The 21,966-nt window shown below is 41.7% G+C and overlaps 1 protein-coding gene across 1 annotated transcript in view; it reads right to left on the reverse strand.

Annotated features, from left to right (window-relative positions):
• PARD6G (par-6 family cell polarity regulator gamma) overlaps positions 1–21,966 on the reverse strand; it is a 70,215-nt gene that overhangs the window by 35,364 nt on the left and 12,885 nt on the right. The window contains exon 2 of the mRNA XM_062569890.1: positions 20,694–20,916. Within this exon, the coding sequence (XP_062425874.1) occupies positions 20,694–20,916 (223 nt within the window). The remainder of the gene's footprint in view (positions 1–20,693; positions 20,917–21,966) is intronic.

Consider the following 21,966-nt stretch of genomic DNA (forward strand, 5'->3'; position numbering starts at 1 on the left):
GCCTCTAAGAGCTTCAAGCATTAGTCAAAACATCCCAAGACTTCTGGCTGCTGTCTCAGCTTAATACAGAACCATACACTTTTCCCCTCCCACATGCATATCCTCCGCACCTTCCTAAAGGAGCACCTTTGGGCGAGTGAAGGCAGGCATGGTTACACCTCTGGCAACAGAGGGAACAAGCTGCACAAACTATGCAGCGAGCAGATCTGCAGCAACTCCTCACAGCATGCAAGGGTGGTTGGGAAAGGGGAGAGGAAGGCATAAGGGGAGCAATGTTCTTTCCTCTAGATTGAAAATACTGAGTGGGAGTGTTTTTGTTCATTTCAAGGGCAAAAAACAATAAGTTCTTATTAGCATGCATACTGTAATTCAAAGTCTCATGAGTCTCTGTGCAGTAGTAATGTGAAAGACATTACCAAGCAAAGAACTACTCTGATGCGAAAAACTGAGGTATAAGGGGAAAACCCTTCGGCAAACAAGTTTCTCCTACTCTACAGGGAGTTTTATTCCCAGCAAAGTGGCAAGTCATTTCCTCCCTCAATTCACCCAGTCACTGAAGACAGCCTGGCCTGATGGCAATTGCCTGTACAGTTCTCCACAGCTGGTTCACGAAGCTGGTTCAGGAACTCAGGGCACACAAAGGGGAGCTGAAATCAAGCCAAGAAACCTGAGTGCAGCTACACCCGCCGCTGTCAGGTGGGTTCAGATCTCTGCTCTCTGCCAGCAGCCTCCTTCAGTCCCACTCCTTGCAGACAGGCACTCAGTTTCTAGTGAGGCCACCTTTCCTTCTGCTCCTCATGGCTGTGAGTCATCATTGAAGGATTGAGGTTAGCCTATGGAAACCACCAATTTTCTTTCTTCCTGAAATGCTTGGTGATAGAACCCATATGAAGTTTTAAAGAAAAATCTGACCCTGAAGGGCACACATTAGTTAGCTGCTTCCTAGCAATCCTTTTTGGTGCACAGATACCTGCATTAACCCTGCTAAAGAATTATACATTTCACATATGTTAGGAATATCTAGCTGAACAGTACAGAGTGAATATCTATACATAGTGCAAAGAGATTATCTGGTACAAGCTACACGTTACAATCCCCCTGCTTTACCTCCTCCCTGCAAAAGAGAGAAGAAAAAAAAAAAAGTTATTTTGATTTACTCATCCAGCACTAAGGCTAAGGTTATCGCTACCCATCCACTGCAGACAGCTGCTCCCACCCTGCTCCAGACACTGGGCACAGGAATCTGAGCTTGGCACTAGGCTAACACAACTATGTGGCTTCTGGAGCAAAACCGGTTCACGTCCTGCCAAGAAAGCACAGAGGGAGCCAAAATGCAACTGCTTGTACCAGTATCTGTGTTAGCTAGGCCCTTAGATACTCTGCTTGTGTTTTCAGGTCAAAGATTTTTTTTCCCCAGTAACTAAGAAAACTAGAAAACAGGCACAAGCACTCCAGAATTCACTTGCATGCTTTATAAACAAGGGCTTTGCAAATATTTTTTTGATCCAGCACTGCCAGAGTTAAATAAAGGAGCTGAAGTTTATCTAACTAGGAATGTGTTAACTACAGCATACTTTCTTGGGAATCCATGTTTCATTCTATGAGCAACAACACAGCCTTGCAATCCTGTCTCCCAACTCCTGGGAGAAAGATACATCCCCTGCCACTTTAATTTTTCTACTCCTTGAGTTTTTTCCTTGAAAGTCTCCACCCCCAGCGCTGCATTCCCAGCTATCCGCCCCCAAGCACCTAGACTAAATTAAGCCAAAAATCAAAGCCAGCTGATTATTTATTAAACAAACAGGATACATTTTGTGTTTGGTAGAATCAAGCACTACTGGTAGCTGGAGAGCTTAAACTTTACTTTGGGGGAGTGGAAGGGAGGAAGTGGTATTTCATTTTAAAGAGCACACTGAGTAGTCATTATTTTACTTAAAAGCCATCTGCCTATAAAATGAAACTGTATGCACGTGTAAGATTTAACAAGCTACAAAATGAGCATCAATAGCAACACTCATATTTCAGTAATAATAGCTGGCTTTGATCAAGTTTCTTTACACTCCCCTTCAAACCATTTTCATCTCCTTCACCTCCCATCAAGCCCATCTCCTATCTCTGTCAATTAAAAGAGGAGGCAGAAATTGGAATTAATGGGGCACAGGGAGGAAGCTGGTGTGCTTTGTTTCTGCGCCAAGCACTTTACCAGGATGCACGTCCATGTGACCCATCCTTAATAAACAAGGGCCAATAAAACGTGCAAATGAAAAAGCTACAGTCACATACAGAGACATTCTTATTTTTTTTTCAGAGAAGTTCTGAATGCTTTGTCTCCTGTGAAAGAGCAAGTGCTTAGAGATCTCCAAATCAGAAAACAGACAAATCGAGTACTTCTGGAATGCTAATAAACTTAAAGAACTGCTGCCTACCCCAACTGACATTACCAATTAAAGAGCACCTGCTTTTATTTGAGTCACAGCTGGGAGAAAGATCTTTTACATGAAAACAGAACTATACACAGTCAGTTTCTGCATGGATAGAGAGCACTACATGTGCAGATCCAGGAAGACACAGCTTAGAAATCACTTGCACCAGGGATTGTTTTCTTCTTTTGTTTGGGGAAAGAGAAAACATTTCTAAGCCCAGAATCCATAATAAAATGGTATTAAGGAATGTTAGTCACTCCTGGCTTCCCCTCAAATCAGAAGTCAAAGACTTTTTTGCCATTCATTCACAAGATGTATAAACATTAACTCTTGCTGAAAGGGAAAGAAAAAAGAAAATAGGATAAGAGTGAAAGGAAGTAAAAATCACAGTTGCTTCTCTCAGCCTACTAACAAGCTCCCAAGAGCACCTTTCCTTCATCCATGTGCTAAAAGCCAAAGCAATCCCTGCAGCACCACCAGGCGCTGTGGTCAGGGCTGGGTCCTAGCCAGTCAAGAGTGCAAATACAGTATTAAATACATTCATATTTTCCCACTGAGACAAAGACTGAAAAGCCTAACCACTGACTGTCTTTCTGTGCTGCCTCTTCCCAGTTAAACCTCCTGATATTGCTCCTAAATTAAGATGTCCCTGACTGCTTTCATCTGTGTTTATACGAGGAAAGTGTTCAGGGACATGGGCTGGAACAGCTGAGAAGAGCAGACACATTGCTGTAAACGTGTCCGCTCTTCTTCAGAATTTGGCTTACGTATGCAGTGGCTTTGCTGTTGCAATTCAGCATCCATTTATACAAACACCAGTGTGGTCGTCAGAGAAAGGAGGATTGTAATTGAAACCCCCCAAAATAACCATTGGCAGATGATACTTGTTATTTTGCACAGACCCCCTTCAGCAGTTTTCATGGTCATGATTCAGCAGACACTGTGGCAACACTCCAAATTAAGGTCTCTTTTCCTCCTTTTTCTGCAAAAGGATCACAGAGCTGCACAGAACTGTCTAGGAGAGGACCTCATGCCCAGAGCTTAACCAATTTACCACATGCTGCATCCTAACCACAAGAGGCAAATAGAGGCAGACAGAGAATTGTGTTAAGCCTTTATAAAGCCTCTCCCAAAGAGCCCTTTCCCCACATGTAAAATGAATCTAGGCTGGTATTCCCAATAGCTGGTGAGTCAAACAACTTAGTTATGAAATCCTTGCTTAAGACCCTGAGTTGTTATTTAAGGAGCTGGTATCTCACCTGTCTCGTAAAGATAATAAAGGTACATGAGACAACACACCCAGAACTTAGTTCCTCTCTTGCTCTAAAAGAGTGATGTGGTCTGAAGTGCCTTTCCCTGGACTGTTTTAAGTCTGCCACACTAGCACAGGAGTTGTTTACCCAACTTTTGCTGAGAAGATAAAGCTGGACATAATAGTTTTAACAGCTTCAGAAGCTAGTGAGTGAGCAAAAGAAGTTTTTTTTTTTTTAATCAATAAAGTGAAAATTCTTAATTTTGAAAATTTGGCTGAGTTACTGAAAGGCAACATGAGGTGACTTTTCTCTCTATTTTTACCCCACAGAGCAGAAGAGGTTAAAAAAACCCAACTAGATATCTGGTAAATATTTCCTCAATTAAAAAAAGGTTGAAAGCCACACACTTTCCAAACAGTCAAAATAAAACTCACTTCCTTCATATAAATCTCTGCTTTAGATTTTGGGCCCAAGGTACGATTCTTAGCATTTCCAGTGAGATGCACAAAAAGATGACCACAAGAAAGGCTGCTGCGATTGCAGACTTTCCTTTTTAACGCCTTCTTTGCTTTGAAAACACACTACACCCAAAGAAAAGCTGCTTACCAGCTTCCAATTTATACATCTATTGACAAGTACTTTTTAAAGGAGCTCCCACAGACATGATAGGTTTTGTTTTGCAACAGCCAAGTTGGATCATCTTAGCTGTCAGACAACTGCCTTCAGATGTGAGGATTAATTTAGACAAAGTTAGAGGAACTCTTTTGCTCCTTGGAGCCTTTATAGGGTTTGAATTCAACCTGGCACCCCAACTTTGAATCTCACCATCCTTCAAAGCTCCTGCGCTGCCGACTACTCAGATTGTTACAGATCGTTGCCCTCTTGCGAGGGCTAGGGATCGGTGTGCATAAGGAGCAGCAGTACCAGCTGGTGCAGAGAGAGAAGAGAGAAAGTTGGGAAACATGTACAAAAACCACTCACAACAGTGGAACTGCATACCTGACAGTTTTTTAAAATCAAAGTAAACCACTCAAGAATACATAATGTTTTGAGCAGATTACTCATCATAACTACTTTAAAGCCAGTAGCTGACAACTATTTTCCAGCCAACACAAATTCTCTGTTAAAGATGAACTAATCAAGATGTTTAGCTCTTATTCTCATTTTATCATTAAAATAACTAAATGGCATGGGATCTGAAATGCCTTTAAAATAATCAAGAAAAATGCCAGCACAAAAGCTGTTCACTCAGCTTTTAGTGGTATGATAAAAAAAAATTAGGCATATAATTGCCCATTGCAAAATAAATAAATAAATAACGCAAGCTTACCTGCCTCAGGCAGTTGAGAAAGTAGAATTCTGCAACTTGCAAAAGCTCACACACTTTGGAAATGATTATATTGCTCAGGAGTTGCTAGTGGCAGTAACCCTGCCGCCACACTGGTAGATGCACCACTGTGTGAACTAGCAGCTTGGTAATCACTGGCCTCCCACCCTCTGTTTCTGAAAGAAACAGCTTTTCAAACAGGGAAAAGTAACTTCCTGCAGTAGCACTACAGGTCAAGCAAAATTAGGGAGTGTATTTAAGTAGCTCTACTCTTCCACAGGTAAGCCATCACACCTTACTGCAGAACTTCTCATATTTTACTGGCATCTAAGCTACTTCAGATAATCATTACGTGAAGCCACTCTGCTTCTTCCATGTACCAATATTCTCAGTACCACTGACACAGGTAAAAAGCATGAAATGAATTCTGTACTTTACTCTCTGAATTCAACATCCAACCTCATTGGGATGCCCTCTTTGGGACAGCATCTCCAAAGGCAGTTCTAGATATATATCAAGTACATCACACCAACTCCTTGGGCTTCTCACATTACTGCTCAGAATGGCTACTGATTTTGCAAATGCTTTTTCAAGCCAGTAGGTTGCAAATGCTAAGTGCTGTAAAGAAATAGCAAAGTTGAAAAATGTTGTAAAAGTATATTCATATTTTAATTAAATTTAAAAAGAGTCTTGAGGCAAAGTACTAGGAAGACAGATTTTGTAGACAGAGTATGTAAATCTAGAGTCCAAGTCCTCACTGTGTTCCCTTTTAAAACCAGAGAGATTTTGCTGGTTTGTCAGTTCTTTCCCCATCTTCCCTATAGCTGTCTATCATTTCTGATGCATTCCTTCCTCCTCTGCCTTTTAAATTATACCAGAAGAACCTGTTCATGGGCAGGGAGGCTCTGGAAGGAGCCTCAGCAGTACGATGTCTGCCATCTCAGAGCCACTAGACTCCCTGCTGAAGCTAACGAAGCAAAGTGTACAGAGGTACGATACCAACATTCAGTCACTTGCAATGTGAGCTCAAAGATCTGGGATTCACCTGTACAAGATTTATCATCCAAGATTGAACTCTACCCCCTAGTCCTCTGAACTGAAGCGCGCCACTTCCCAGATTTGTACTGCACAGATAGCCAGGCACTGCATTCAAGAGGAGAAGGATTTGTTCACTGCACTGAGTAGCAGGCATTCCTAACTTACTCGAGGCAATGTCAAAGCTAATAACTTAAGCTACTACATTTTCCCAGGAACTGCAGAAATGCTTAGTCAGGTACTATGTCTCAGCAAGAGACTTGACACCCACATGGCAAGAGCAGGAACAAGCTCTGCTCCTTAAGCCATGCCAGTCCGCAAGGCCTGACACAGTCCCACTGCACACAAGGGGAGCAAGGCCACACCAGAGGCTTGGGAAACCTTACAGATGCGAGACCGTAGCAAGCTGTCTGTATAAGCCCTGAGACATACAGGTCAGCACACCGCCACAACAACTGCCAGCAGCAGTTTTTATTCCTCTGCCTTGCCGCTGCAATCCCTTCTCAGCAGGGATGCCACTTCCTCAGTACAAAACTGTTCTTTCTGCATATAGGCAGCTGTCTAGCAACTGATGTTGCCAACATAGGCACCACTTGCAGTGCTAATTTAAGATGGAGAGACCTGGTTTGCTTCAATTGCTCCATCTGTATCAGCTGCAAGAGAGTCACCAGAGAGTGCAGTACATTTAGCAAGCACTAGCAATCAAGCAAACTAACAAGGTTTGTACTAGCAGCAAAAGAATGTCTTCTCATATAGTTGCTACTAATGCACATATAAAAGTATCTTCTTCACAATTCTCTTTCAGCTTTCCTGGGACAGCCACATGGAACTAAAGGAAAAGCTGAGACATAGGTAATAAAATTTCTGAAGACAGATGGAGCTTGACTCTGATTCTCCTGATAAGCGCACACACCCATAAACCAGATAGACGAGACTGCAGAGCATGCTACCCACATGCCATGTGACACTCATCAGGGTAGAAAGGCACTCATACCATGCTCTGCAGCTCCACTTCTTCCTCATGATGCAACATGGCCCTGCAAACTTGGGACACAACTGGTGAGAAGAAGGGTGTGGAACACAGTCATCTACCAAATGAACCAACTGAGGCACAACACTGATAAAGAAAAAAAATAAAAATAAAAAAAGCAAAATAGAAAGGACAGGAAATATTACTGGCCTTACTCCAGGCTTTCAAAGGTAGGACTTATCAGCTAGTTGCAGGGATGCTCAAATACCACCTCTCCACATTGTTTGAGGTTCATTATTGCTGGAAATCTACTGCAAGATGGGGCTTTGTGCATTCCTCGAGCAACATCCCTTTTCTCACTCACATTCCCTCTTCTCACTCACCAACACCATGCATTTCCCAGAGCTGATGCAGGTGACACGTACACTGGCTGATAGCCATCTGAGCAGAGGAACACAAGTTGTTGAGGCAAGCTGTTCCTTGTGCTCTGCAATTCATGAGCTGCATCCTGTAGCCAGCTGCTTTGGGGGATGTTTCAGAGAGGTGAGATCAGTTTTGAGGTACGGCCAAATCACTTGGCCCATGGCAGCATCTGTTAAGTTGCAATGGCTATCAAGTCAGCAGCTCCCCTCCATGCTCCTCTTCTCTGCTGCCTCTGCATGGCACACCTGAGTTGAGCTTAAACACCTTCCCCCCCCCCCACCTCAGAATGCTTTATTGCACTTGCACAGAAGAGATTAACATAAAGCAATGGGGGCCGCCAAGACAGACCCCATAAGGTGATTGGCAAGTGTGCTTTCACAGTAGTAAGAAAGAGAAAGTTCTCTCTCCAAGCTGACAAATTGTCAGAAAGCTTTCTACCCTCCCCCAGTGCTAAAAAATTCATTTTTTCATCCAAATACAACTGCATAACACATCATCTTTCAAAAAGTTTCAGGGTTTATGGGATGCTGAAAGAGATAAGCCGCTCTTTCCTTCTTTCCTTTTTCCTTTGCCATGCTACATAGCAAGGCTCCAATTTAGGACATTCTCCCACACTGCAAAGTACGTTAGAAAGGACATAAGAAAGTAGAAGCATTTAATTTACCCCAAAACAAAATGAGTTTTCCTCACTCCTACTGCAAGAGTAAAGCAAAATCCTTTGAGAGCTGTGAAGAAGTCAGACTATGTGTCATGAGAGCCAGTTCACCAAATGCCTCTAGTATACTGTGAAGACACAGTACTTGAGCAGGACACTCAGTATTGCTTCAACTTCCATTCCAGGTGGAGCATGCCAGTAAGAGATCTCTATAACCAGAGGAGGGTAGCCAAAAAGATTAGGGAAGGGGGAAAACAATCCTGCTTAAAGCTAAACATTACAAAAGTCCACTTTCCTAGGAGCAGACTGGGAGTCCTCAGGACCACTTGAGGACAGCTATTCAATTTCTCTCTTAGTGAAAGAAATTTTAAGGCCCCAAACTTTATGCTATAACAGGAGGTGCCAGGTAACACTGTCACACAGCCTTTGACGCCCTCTTTGTTCTGAAGTTCAGGAGCCAAAACAAACAGGGAAGGGGAAATTCTGCAATACTGTCATCAGCACCTTTGTATTCACAAGCTAAAGGCAAAAGAATTGACCAAAAAACTGTAGTTAGGCAAAAAAAGCGTTTCCTGTTTTTTATTATGATGGCCCAGTGCAATGACAGATACCTTGAAGAAGTCACAAACACCAGCTACAAAATTACTGAAATCAACTAAAAAGAATTTGATGCACCTCTGGGCTTGTTCTGTTTACATTAGAAGAGGCATTAGGCAGATACAGTGACAACTGTGACTAGAATAAATATTTTCAGACCTCCTTGCAAATGTGAAGTTCACTAGCAACCCATAAGCAGTGCCTCCCTCACTTATCTGTAAGAGGAACCCACAAGACATGACCTTTCATGTCCAACAAGGTGATAAGAGGAGACATAATGTGGCTACCTACATGGCAAAGTAACTCTTCCATGAAGCAATCTAACAGATGAAGAAGTGACTTTTCAACCATAGCATTGCAAGATTCAAGTTCAATATAACACTGGAGACAATCTGCCTTTTTGCATTAGGAGTATAGATGACCTTTTAGGTTGGTTTGATCTACAGTTTTAGATGATTTAGGTTTGAAGAGATAGACTGTATAAGTGCTTGATGCATGATTGCTAAGTTGGCCCCTTGTATGTTATTCTCTCCTCTTTCTAATACTAGGGCAGATGTGTTTTAAAAGCAGAAAAGAGTATATTACACAAGTTTTCAGTGCTCTTTTAAGTGACAGAGGAGTAATGTAGACACAGTAGATATAGTTACTCCTCTTACTGATATTCTTTATCTCCGCTAAGAATTGTTCTGAAAGAGAAAATTTTAAAGGTGTAATTTAAACATTTAATCCTGTACTGTACTTCTAATGTGTTGTAGAAATAATTCTGCCTTTTCAGAAGGACAAGACACATTAGCATTTATGCAGCTTGAAAATCTGTAAGCTTATGGAAATCCATCATTTTTTCTTTTTGATAGCCAAAAGGATACACTACCTCAGACTTACCTGCAGGACTTACTATAAGACATTCATTAATTCAGATGCTTGTAGGTTAGGAGAAAATTCTTTCTGAAAGGTTACTGTTTTCTGGTTAACACTATTTTTTCCCCTCCCATTTCCTCATGCCATGTATTTAAAAACTAGAATTTAAGAAGTGCACAAGAGCAACAAATTATTTTGTAAATAAAACTACTTCATCTGCTGGATACATATTAAAAATACCAAATTTCTTGCAGAATGAAAAAGAAAGGAGATATCCCATTTTATCGCACCTTGTTGGTATTCAGGGATAAGCAAAACAGCTTCAGGCCTTTCCAAATCATCATCTGACACCTACCTCGAAAGAAATAGTCATTTGCCTGAAGTGGCCAAAGAGGAATAAATGCGCTCACACAGCCTGCAGCTGGCTGAGGTTGGACTGTCAGCAAGTTCGCAGTGCCCAGCACCTTCCACTATTTCAGCTGTATTCCAGCTCTCAAACTTTCACAGTGAACATGCACTATGTGGTTTCTTATTTATTTGCTAATTCAACTTGAAGAAGCGTCCTCTTTCAAAATTTTATGTTTATTTTTAAAATCTCGACTTCTCCACTATTTCTATCCCAAAAAAGTATGCAGAGGAGGAAATGAGTTAGTTCAAAATCTACTGCAACAGGCAGTCTTTCTTCACTAACTGACATTTCCATAGCCATCATCCACCTCTCCACCTCTATCAATATTAACATTCCCCAAGCTGTATTCTAATATTTGGAACAAAATAGACACCAGCACCTGCTTGCTTTCAGCCAACAAATGTAAAGCTCGGTGAAGAACAGTTCAAAAAGCAAAGATGAGGACTATAAAGCAGAGAGCTGAAAGAAAGAAAAAGCAACAAAAAGGAAAAGTGAGCTAGAAAAGATATAGGAAAACGGAGGAGGGAGAAGGAAGGAGGAAACGAATGGTGTCAAAGTTGCTCAGTATGAAGTTTCTAGAGGTTACTTAATGTCAGGATATGGCAGAGGACTGAAAAGCAAGAACACCACTGAAGTTTTCTAGGTTAATAGTTTCCTTAATATTCCCAAAGGATTCTTCATTACTCTAAACATAGCACAGAGGAAAAAATAAGTTTGAAGTAGATCATCATTAGGGGCAAGTTCAAGAAAGAGTTCATTCAACCTCTCCCAAGTTGTTTTCTCTTCGAATATTGAAAAAAATATCCCGGATTCTCACGCAGCATTAAGAGAGAGCACTTTTATTTAAATTTGGAAATTCCAATAACACAGGCAGGTCAAAGACAGAAGAGGAGCTTTAAATCATAAATAAATAAATAAATAAATAAAAGCTTAAAGAGCATCCCATATGAAAACTGCTATTTTCAGTGCCTACCACCAATACCCAACAGAACATCACTGCACAATTGCTATCAGTGCAAGAGTGCAGCCACTAAGCTGCCATAAGACCTTTAAAGAACTTAAGAAATTTATAAGAAAGCCTGTTTCTGAAGGCCTGAATATTAAGCTAATATATGCATCTGTACTGTGCTGTCCTCCCTCACTACATGAGAGCTACTTTGAGCTTACAAGGTCTCTTCAGGTAAAATCTGGAACACATGTCAAAGAAGAGACTGTCAAGTGCATTTCATTATTATCTGCACATTGTACTTGTTTCCATCATTTACAGAACGGAAATGACAACTAGGCAGAACAGGAAAAAAAGCCTGAGCCATGAGCAGGAAACAGAATCTCTTGTTTTGACTACTAAGGTAAAGAAAGATAAATAGTGGAAAATTCCCTCATAGAGACCTTAAGGGAAATGGATCATTTGACAGGTCTTCCTCACCTGTTTTCATATGGTCAAGCCATATGAAACTGCTGAAGCAATTTCCTACCTTAAATAAAAAGGGTCAAAGTAAGGAAGAAGATAAGAGATAATTTTACTTAAGACTATCTTTAAGCAGACATGATTGGGGAGGGTTTTTTTGTTGTTGTTTTTTTTAATACAGTTGCAGGTTGATACTGTGACAGTAAGATGACAAAAAGGAGTTTGGAGTGAAAGAAAAGAATGGCTATTTATTGGTTCTCATGTGGGTTAACAGTTAAAGCAAAGCACAGAGTTGAGTTAGAGGCTCTTGAATGGCTGCATGAATTCCTACTGTAAACTAGTTCCTTTAGTCTAACTTCAGCTGAACTTGTGGTCCCAGCATCAACCGTTACTTTTTGTAAAGTAGCATCAAGTATACTTTAAAGTGTAATTTTTACTATTGCTCATGATACATTAAAACTGAAAACAAATCCCATGTTGCTTTGACACAAATGCCTCAAGTATCTTCCACCAATGCCAGAGCAGCAGTGTTTGTGCAAGGCTTTTGTTCCATGCACAAAGTATGGTATAGCTACTAATATTCACCAATCTCACAGTGGCAACTTTAGTGCAGTAATACAAATTACAGACTTATTCTTGAAACCCAATTTATGTACTGCCCTATTTCCAAACACTTTCCCCTCCTGTCACTTAACATTCTTGCTTACCGGCTATTCTGGTTGCAATTAAAGCAACTGGTGGTGAAAAAAAAAAAAAAAAAAAAATCAAACATCCTCATTCTCTAAAAGTGGAGTTTAAGGAGAGGGAGAGAAGCAGCACTGTGTTAGCACTACCAAGGCACCAGAGGTATTACTAACCATGCCAAAAACAAAATCCAAGGCTATTTTGAGTTTATGGCTGACAAGCAAGAGAAAACAATTTTTTTTTTTTAAAGATGAGTAATACAGTAGATTAAACACAATGATTACTCACTCTCATCATTTGCACACTAAAGGTAGAGAAGAGAAGTAACATTAATTTGTTGCCAGACTTCACTGGAACAAATAGTTGCCTTTTATTTATCTTCAGATATCAAAAGACTTGAGTGGGACAAAGATTACTTGGCTCAAGAATCATTCAAAGACTCCTCCAGCTCAATATACAAAGATGTTTCTGATGAAAATCATGAAAGGATTTATTTTAAGCCTAGTAGCAATTCCTGATTTATTAACACAAAGTTTACAACCATCCCCTAATTTTGTCAAAGCTAAGACAAGGTGCTCTGCCTGCTTTTTAATAAAAGCAGTGGGCTTGCACATTTCCAAGGCTATGAGCAGACAAGTGCTTCCTCCCAGGAAACAGGGGCTTCATGGTGGTGTATGTCAGTTTAAATCTACTGTGGTCTGGCCCATCCCTTGATAACGTCTCAGTAAAGCAACTAGCTTTCTGCTAGAGTTGGCTCAGATTGCTCAGCAACCAGGTCACACCACTGTCAGAGCCAGAGCACAGGAGCCCATAAACAGAAGACATCAAGTCACCTTCTCCTCACCCTTAACATCATTCATCTCCCCCCCACCCCCAAGCTGTAGAGGCCATTTTGAAAATTTGCACAGCTCAACAACAAGATCTGAAGTAGTTCAGAAGTGCTCTCCTCAACATCTGCTGCTACCTGATTTATTACTTAATAAACCAGATGCCAAACACCAGGAGGAGTAATCACATTTCTCTTGTTTGGAAGGGTAATCTTTTCAGATTGCAAAGTCAATGCTGGTGTTCTAAAGGAAACAGGAAGGCTATGGAAGAACCAAGAAGAGGACATGAAAGATTTTACCTCTTTTCCAGCTGTACCCTTTCTGGAAGGCTGAGCTGATAGTTAAAGATTTGCAATAGGTAGAAAGAGGTTTAATTTTAGTTGCTGCCTCAAAGAAAGTTTACCTGTTTAACACATGGTCAGACAGCCAACCATCATTCCTGGGGATTATCTGCTTAGAACATGAAAGACAATAAAACAATCACAATCAGTTTTTCAGTCAGACCTGGGCATGATTCCCATTGACACATTTTTACCTTAAAATTCTCAGTGTGATTGCTAGGATTTTATAAAACAAAAAAGCTAAGTACAGATGTTGGTACTTTGAGCAGAACAGAACAACTTTGCCAGGTAAATAAATTGCAGAGTTACAAACTGCTTTTGAGCACAGAAAAGACTTGCCGTTGCGTGGTACAGCAGTTTAAACACAGTCACTAGTATACTCTTGAGGAAAAGACCATTTTCCAACCAGCAAATTAAACCAAGCCAAACTGAAGACCAGATTCAAAAGTCAATCGGGTCCAAACTCTTCAGTTTCTTAAATTTTCCTTTTGCATTCCTGTAAGATGACTGATATTTGATAACATATATTGAAATACAGATCCAGCATCCACCATTCTCAGAAACAACATCTGCCACTTCAATATTTCACCTGTCTCCTACTTGTAGAGCACTTTTTATAACAACAAGTTGAACCTTTAGAAAGCTTTAAAATCAATTTTACTGATGGAAAGATTGTGAATTTGATCTGCTTTAGGCTACATCAGGATCCCCACATTCATTGATTTACTGTTGTTTTTTATGGAAGTTGTTTAAGAGCAGTAGTAACACATCTGCTGATTCATAGGAACAGCAGCTGTGCACATGCACGATTTCAGCCCCTATAGACACTCTACCTGACTTGTCAAGACTGCCTGAGGATTTAAACAGGTTTGTTCTTTCTCCAAAGCCCAACTCCTTCAGGCCTTCCTTGGGAATTGTCCTGTTGAAAGGGATACATTTTCATGAACACTAAGGATTTACAGGGAAAAGAACGCTTGCTAAGACTCAGGCAAAGCAAGCAGAGTTTCAAAACCTCAAACTGCGATTAGGATACATCTCTCCAGATGAAGAGTTCCTTGACTTCAGGCTGGTGTCAAGATGAATATCAACAGGCTATGCATCACCTCTTTGCATCTGCTTTGCTGCCTTTGCTGCAGCAGATCTTCTGTTACTGTCTGTGCATGTTCTACAAACCCTGAAGAGTAGTAGGAAGGGAAGGGCAGGTCATCAGCACAGTACCCATTGCTTCTCTCAGAGTTAAAATTATTAGTCTGGATTTATATCAGTGTGCACATTCAGAATTAGACCAAAAACACTCCATTCACTGTATTTGCTGTTCTTCAACATCTCGGTCCTGCATCCACCTTTTAGGTTTGGAATAAATGCTGCATGGAATACTTGCAGGGTGATCAGCAAGTTCATTCTGCAATACTTCCAGTCAGAGTTTCTAAACTTACTAGGTCAAATGCACCACAGTGGATAACCTATGTAATAGAGAGGAAATCTTGAAAGATCTGTTATCTGGTAGATCTTCACATAAATTCCTAAGTTCCTCTGGCAAAGTTCAAGGAGCGGTTTCAAGCATGTACACAATGATGGAGTCATTACACTTCTGCTATCTATTTCATTTCACTTAACAGCCTCTAACAAAAAGCAGCTTGATCTCATATTCTGCTTCTGGGAGATAGACACTAAAAGCAAGATTTGATAATAATATGCCATTCCATTTAATGATACAAGGAAAAAAAAAACATAATGCATTCTCAGTACATAATACCGACGCCTTTCAGGTTTTTATTCTTTTTTTCTATTTGAATTCATAGCTTCCATTTAAACATTTTTGCAGTATTCGAAGACCAAGTGTCTCAAATGCTGCAGTTTCAGTCACACACTGTCATCCGATGAGCTCTTCCTTCATGCAGGTCTTGACAAAAACTTGTCATAGCTGAAATTAGTCAGCTCTAACCTGCAGACATGCTATCATCACGCTTTAAAGGAAGCTGCAAGAAGAATGGTGTAGGGAACCTTAAGCCAACTGACAGCCAACTGCCAGAATGCACTAGTGCTCAAGTGCACAGAGTACAGCATTGCTCAAATCAGGAGATGGACCCTCAAATCCTGGACCCCTCAAGATCCTCCCTATCTGGGGAGGGAAGAGCTACTGTGATTCTGAAAAACATAGGGCTCAGGACACTTGAACACAGGAAAAAATAAAAAGGGGGGGGGGGGGAAAGAAAAGGAGTGGAATAAAACTGCTAGTCCCATACCTGGGCACCAACCTGGTATCTAAGGGTCCAAACAGTATGCATACACTTAGCCTCTAGAGACAAGTGAGAGATGAGCTTTTGAATTAAAATAGTGGAAGACTAGCTTCAGATAAAAAGCTAAACAAAAAAAAAAAAAAAAAAAAAAAAAGAATTAGACAAGCAAACATTGCTCCTTGGTTATTGTGCAAAAAATAAGTCACCTATTTTGTCACTCCGATCACACAAATAATTAAACTGTTTTAACATGATTATAATCCACTTGACAAGAAAAGGAAGATAACCCAGGTATAAGCTGTGAAAACAGGTAAGACTACAAATCACACAATTAACAGCTCGCTCTGCTAGAGAAAGATCAAACATCAAATATTCAGTCCTTTCAAAAGTCTGCATACTTCCGGCTGTTTTCCCCAAAGCCTCCAAAATCTATATACCTATAACAAGTTTTGGCAGCATCTCCCAGGACTTCTCCTATGAAGAGCAGTGATCCATGGCCTAACAAGCTAGAGACCCTATGCTCTGCAGTCTCCTTTAAACTCACAGGAGAGGACTGACCTCGTATTTTTCTACTATCCCTGTCACTATTTTCCCATGTCTGAAGTCAGAGTTTAGGATACGATCTGAAACATTGTTAACATGCCACATTCCTTTGAATGGCATAATGGTTTCCTGTACTCTGAGAAGGAGCTGGTAACCTTGCTCTCTAGTGCAGGTCTCCAGCAAAAGGATTATTGTTGGTCTGTCACCTCAGTCAGGAGAAAGGCAAAATAGTAGAGGTATGACAGACCAAGGAAGAAACGGATAAAGTTTCAGGCATGCCTATTACTGCTGAATGGAACAATTTCTTATGGGTAAAGAATAAAGGGCAGGCTAACATGGGTGACACTCTTGTGTGTGTTTACTACAGGCCACCTGATTAGGAAGAAATCGAAGCCTTCTACAGACAGCTGGAAGAAGCCTCACAATCACAGGTCCCAGTTCTCACGGGGTCTTCAACCACCCTGATATCAGCTAGAAGGACAACACAGCTAAGCACAAAGAGTCCAGGAGGCTCCTGCAGAGCACTGATGATAATTTTGACACAGATGGTAGAGCAGTCAGTGAAGAGGTGTGGTGCTGGACCTTGCGCTAACAAACAAAGAAGGACTGGTTGGAGATGTGAAGGTTGGAGGCAGCCTTGGCTACAGTGATCGTGAGATGGTAGAATTCAGGATCCTGCAAGAAGGAAGCAGGGCAGTAAGCAGGACCACAACCCTGGACTTCAGGAGAGCAAGCTTTGGCCTCTTCAAGGACTGACTTGGAGAAATCCCATGGGTTTAGCCCTAGAATGAAGGGGAGGGGGTCCAAGAGAGCTGGTTAATATTCAAGCATTACTTCCTCCAAGCTCAAGAGCAGTGCATCCTATGAGTAAGAAGTCAAGCAAAGGGGGCAGGAGACCTGCATGGATGAGCAAGGAGCTCCTGGCAAAACTCAAACAGAAGAAGAAAGTACACAGAAAGTGGAAAAGGGGACAGGTCACTTGGGAGTAATATAGGAATACTCTCAGAGCATGCAGGAATGTGACAAGGAAGGCTAAGGCCCATTTTGGGATTAAATCTGGCAAGGGATGTCAAGGGCTTCTTCAAATACATCGGTAGCAAGACGACGACTGGGGAAAATGTGGGCCCTTTACTGAATGGGGTGGGGGCCCTGGACGAAAGATACACAGAAGGCAGAGTTACTGAACGCCTTCTTTGCTTTAATGTTTACTGCTAAGGGCATGCCTCAGGCATCTCAGAGCCTAGAGACAAGAGAGAAAGTCTGGAGAAAGGAATACTTTCCTTTGGTTGAGGAAGATTGGGTTAGAAATCATTTAGGCAAACCTGACGCCTACAAATCCATGGACCCCTGATGAGATGCACCCATTAGTACTGAGGGGGCTGGCAGATGTTATTGCCACTCTCCATCATCTTTGAAAGGTCACAGAGAACTGGAGAGGTGCCTGAGGACTGGAAGAAAGCCACTGTCACTCCAGTCTTTAAAACGGGCAAGGAGGATGACCCAGGAAACCACAGGCCAGTCAGCCTCACCTCCGTTCCTGGAACAGCTCATGCTGGAAGTCATCTCTAAGCATGTAGAGGAAAAGAAGGTGATCCGGAGTAGTCAGAATGGATTCACTAAGGGGAAATCCTGCTTAACCAATCTGAGAGCCTTCTGTGTTGGAATGACTGGCTGGGTAGATGAGGGGAGAACAGTGCATGTTGTCTACCTTGACCTCAGCAAGGCTTTTGACACTGTCTTCCAGAACATCCTTTTAAGTAAGCTCAGGAAGCGTAGGTTAGATGAGCAGACAGTGAGGTGAATTGAGAACTGGTTGAAAGGCAGCGCTCAGAGGGTTGTCATCAGTGGTGCACAGTCTAGTTGGAGGCCTGTAGCTAGTAGTATACCCCAAGAGTCAAGACTGGCTCCAGTCTTGTTCAACTGATTCATCAGTAACCTGGATGAGGGGACAGAGTGCCTCCTCAGCAAGTCTGCTGACATCAAACTGGGAGGAGTGGCTGATTCTGAATGGCAGCTCAGCCTTCCGGTGTGAGACCTGGACAGGCTGGAGAGTTGGGCAGAGAGAAACCTTAAGGAGAAATAACCTCATTATCACAGTACATGCTGGGGGTTGACCTGCTGGAAGGCAGCTCTGCAGAGAAGGACTGGGGAGTGCTGGTGGATGACAAATTGACCATGAGCCAGCAATGTGCCCTTGTGGCCAAGAAAACCAATGGTATCCTGGGGTGCATTAGGAAGAGTGTTGCCAGCAGGTCAAGGGAGGTGATCCTTGCCCTCTACTCAGCCCTGGTGAGGCCACATCTGGAGTACTGTGTCCAGTTCTGGTCTCCCCAGTCCAAGAGAGACATGGAGCTACTGGAGAGAGTCCAACATAGGGCTATGAAGATGATCAGAGGGTTGGAGCATCTCACCTATGAGGAACGGCTGCAAGAGGTGGGCCTCTTCAGCCTGGGGAAGAGAAGACTGAGGGGGCATCTTATCAGTGTTTACAAATATTTTAAGGGAGGATGTCAAGAGGATGGGGCTGGACTCTTTTCAGCAGTGCCAAGCAACAGGACATGATGCAATGGGCACACCTGAACCACAGGAAGTTCTGCCTGAATATAAGGAGAAACTTTTTATTGTGAAAGCGACAAAGCACTGGAACCGGTTGCCCAGAGAGGTTGTGTAGTCTCCTTCTCTGGAGATGCTCAAAACTTGCCTGGAGGTGATCCTGCTTGAGCAAGAGGGTTGGACTAGATGATCTCCAGAGGTCCCTTCCAACCTCAAACATTCCATGATTCTGTGATTCTTAAGACTTTCCCAGAAAATACAGACCTGATGATTTTTGAAGCATCCACACACACAAGCCCCAGCAATCCCTTAATAACAAGGTTGCCATTCTTCTAACGAGCAGCCCAAAATTTACTGTTCATTTCAGATTTAGAAGGAGCACAGGAGCACATACGCTGGGAAAACTTTCAGGTTTTGTCACAGGTAAGGAGGCATGGGCCCATTTTTCCTCTTGGATTAGCTTCCTGTCTTGTCAGTACAGTTTTTTTCCACTAAGCATCAGGCAAAAGAAAATGTTTTAAAAAGGAAAATACTACACTCACCTGTTAAGATCACAGGTTGGAGTATTTTTTTCCACATGTAGCTGACAAATTCTCCCATTTGCCTGCTCTTGCAAAAAGCAGTTCAGTGGCATACAGTAACATCCCCCATCCTGATGCAGAGCTCAGAGATACTCTATGCTCTCAGCAGTCTACCGAAGCAGAGCAAAGACGGCCACATTTTGAACAGGGCTGATCTTGTGCAGAAGACGCATGAATAAAGTTGAACTGACACAGGCCCGGCAAAGTCATACAAGGGATTTCACATGACCTGACCCAAAAACGAACATTCACAAGCCCAAACATGCTGCATGAAGAAGACATAATAGAATTTGTCATCCAGCTTTGCATTCTCTGCACAAGGAGAGCTAGCAATTCAAGCCCTCTCTCATAGACTTTCCCGCTCATCTGATAGACTAATTAAAAAAAGGGAACTGCTCTAGACTCTTTTATCCACTGCCTCCTTGAGTATTATTCCCATCCACAAAAGGAAGGCAGACAATATGCTCTAACTAGGGAGAGATGCACAGCCCTGGCTGTATCTGATGACACTGAATCATACACTATACCACCTCATACCAGTGGGTAGGCTGAAGCCTCTTGGTAAATCCTTGTCAATACTAAAAGCCACACAGCAGAGAATCCAGCCCAGAAAAGCCATATGACTGCTTAACGTCACAAATCAAGTCTCATTTCCGAGTCTGCTATGACAAGATTTTAACTCCAAGTCCTGTGCTATAAATCACTATAGTGTTGAAAAAAACTGTGGAGGCAGTGTTAACACAGCATTAGGTTCCCCTGGGATTTAAGGAGCTCTCTGGGGGAGCACTTTGCTATAAAAAGCAACCTTTGTCCGAGGCAATTGTCAAACACATTCTTTAGAAAGAAGATAGGATATATTTTCAGATATCTGCAATAAAAGCTTGATGAGAGCAACATACAGACACCTAAACCTGACATCACCTTGATATTTGGTCAGTTCTGCCCAGCACTTGCTTAATGATTCAAAGAGGGAAAACTGAATACCCCTTAAAGTATGGACAAGGGGGAGAACCATGATTTATCTGCCAGAACAACATACTCAAACAAGACCTCATTTGTGGCAGAACTTCACTTTCCTCCAATTAGGTATCTGTATGCATTTATACACTGTTCAGGCATGGATCATTTGCGTGCAACACTGATTCCCAGGACAGGCGAATAGATAAGACTTCTAAATATGAAGTAGTAGCACAACACTAGAATCCTCTCCCTCCCCATAGCTCCCTCAAACAAGCAGAGTAGTGCAGGTGGCATGCTCAGATAATGACACAAACCAGCAAGATAAAGTATATCCCCATAGGGAAAGGGGCTCACGGTGACACTCAATGGGCTATCCATTTAACACCTTACAGGCAACAGTGCAGTCCCTCCACTTACCTGAAGCCATTCCTGCATGTTGTAACAAAGTGCCTGAAATAAGTTTGTAACCCTGAGAGAAGGGTGGGAAGGCTCCTAGGACCCTCTTACATTGTCTTGGCCTTTAAATGCATCTCAGAAGGGCCACAGATCCACTCTTCAGCCTGCCCCTGCACCCTTTGAGGCACTGACATGAAAATTGCATCTTACCTTGCCTTTGTATAAAAACCCTGAGCAGTGGGTGAGCACTTGAAACAGCCTTGAAGAAGTTGTCGTCATTATTAATAGGGAGAAGGTCTCCATGCACATCAGCATATCCAATCATAACCTCCAGGTTGGCTATGTGATGAATGTGAAGGATTAGTTTATAGAAGTCTTCAAATTTTCCTGGCTTGTAGCGATCCAGGGAGAACCGTCTGAACTCTGCCCCAAACTGCAAGAGAAAACAAATAGGGCATCTGATTTCAAACCATATTCCAACAGTCCAGGCTGGCATTTGAATGTGGTGTTACCTCTTTTCCTATGACAAATATAATCATGTATCAGTGCTTGCAAGCATACAAATGTCCTTCAAGTTCCTTGTAATAGAATATAACTGTTGCTGTCAAGATACCACTCTGACTGATAATAGATACGCCCAAATGTTCTACCTTAAAAGAAAATATATTTTTTAAATAAAAAATTCTATAAATCGCTTAGAGAGTAACTACATTTGTAGGATTTAAATTTGAAGCTCCATCATTCCTTATCACCCCTGGCATCCCGAGAACTATTGTTGCCTAAAGTAGGAGTGTTCACTGGACTGCTTTCGAAAGAAGTTACTCAACTATTCAAACAATCTTATAAAAAAATACTGTACACATTTCCCATCAGTGCCACTGGGATTCCAACCATAAGACATTTAAAGTAGTATGAAGTAAGTAAGAAGTTTTTCTGCCACTCCATAAGTTTTCATTTTTGAAGTTTTATGGACCTGTAAATGGCTATAAGAAATGGTTCAGTTTGGCTGAAGACAATTAAAAATGTTTTAAATTCATGAAGTTTTTTGTAAAAAAAAGTCAGAAAGCGACTGTGGAAAAGGTTTCAATTAAACTTATTTCTGATATCAGAAGCCAAATATACTATTAAGAACAGGACAACAAAATCAGATTCTCCAAACATGAAAATTAGTAACTGAAGAATAAAAAAACCCATCTAGTTTAACTTGAACTTAAACCACGTTTCTGCTATGCTTAATTTCACAATCAGTGTGGACTTGTATTGTATTGGTATACACTTGTTCATCAGTTGAACCAAGTCATTCTAATTCATTCCTCAAAACATGTCCACAATTCCAAAAACTTGAGAAGCCTTAACCAGGATTTCATGGAAGTTGACTTTTGCGAAGTCAGTCAGCATCAGGGCAGGAAACAGAAGAAAATCGAATACATAACTTCCCACCCCCAAAGAGTCTTCTGCGGATAAATTTCTCCTCAAATAAAAA

This window comes from Rhea pennata, chromosome 2 (genome assembly GCF_028389875.1).
Source record: "Rhea pennata isolate bPtePen1 chromosome 2, bPtePen1.pri, whole genome shotgun sequence".
Lineage (NCBI taxonomy): Eukaryota > Metazoa > Chordata > Aves > Rheiformes > Rheidae > Rhea > Rhea pennata.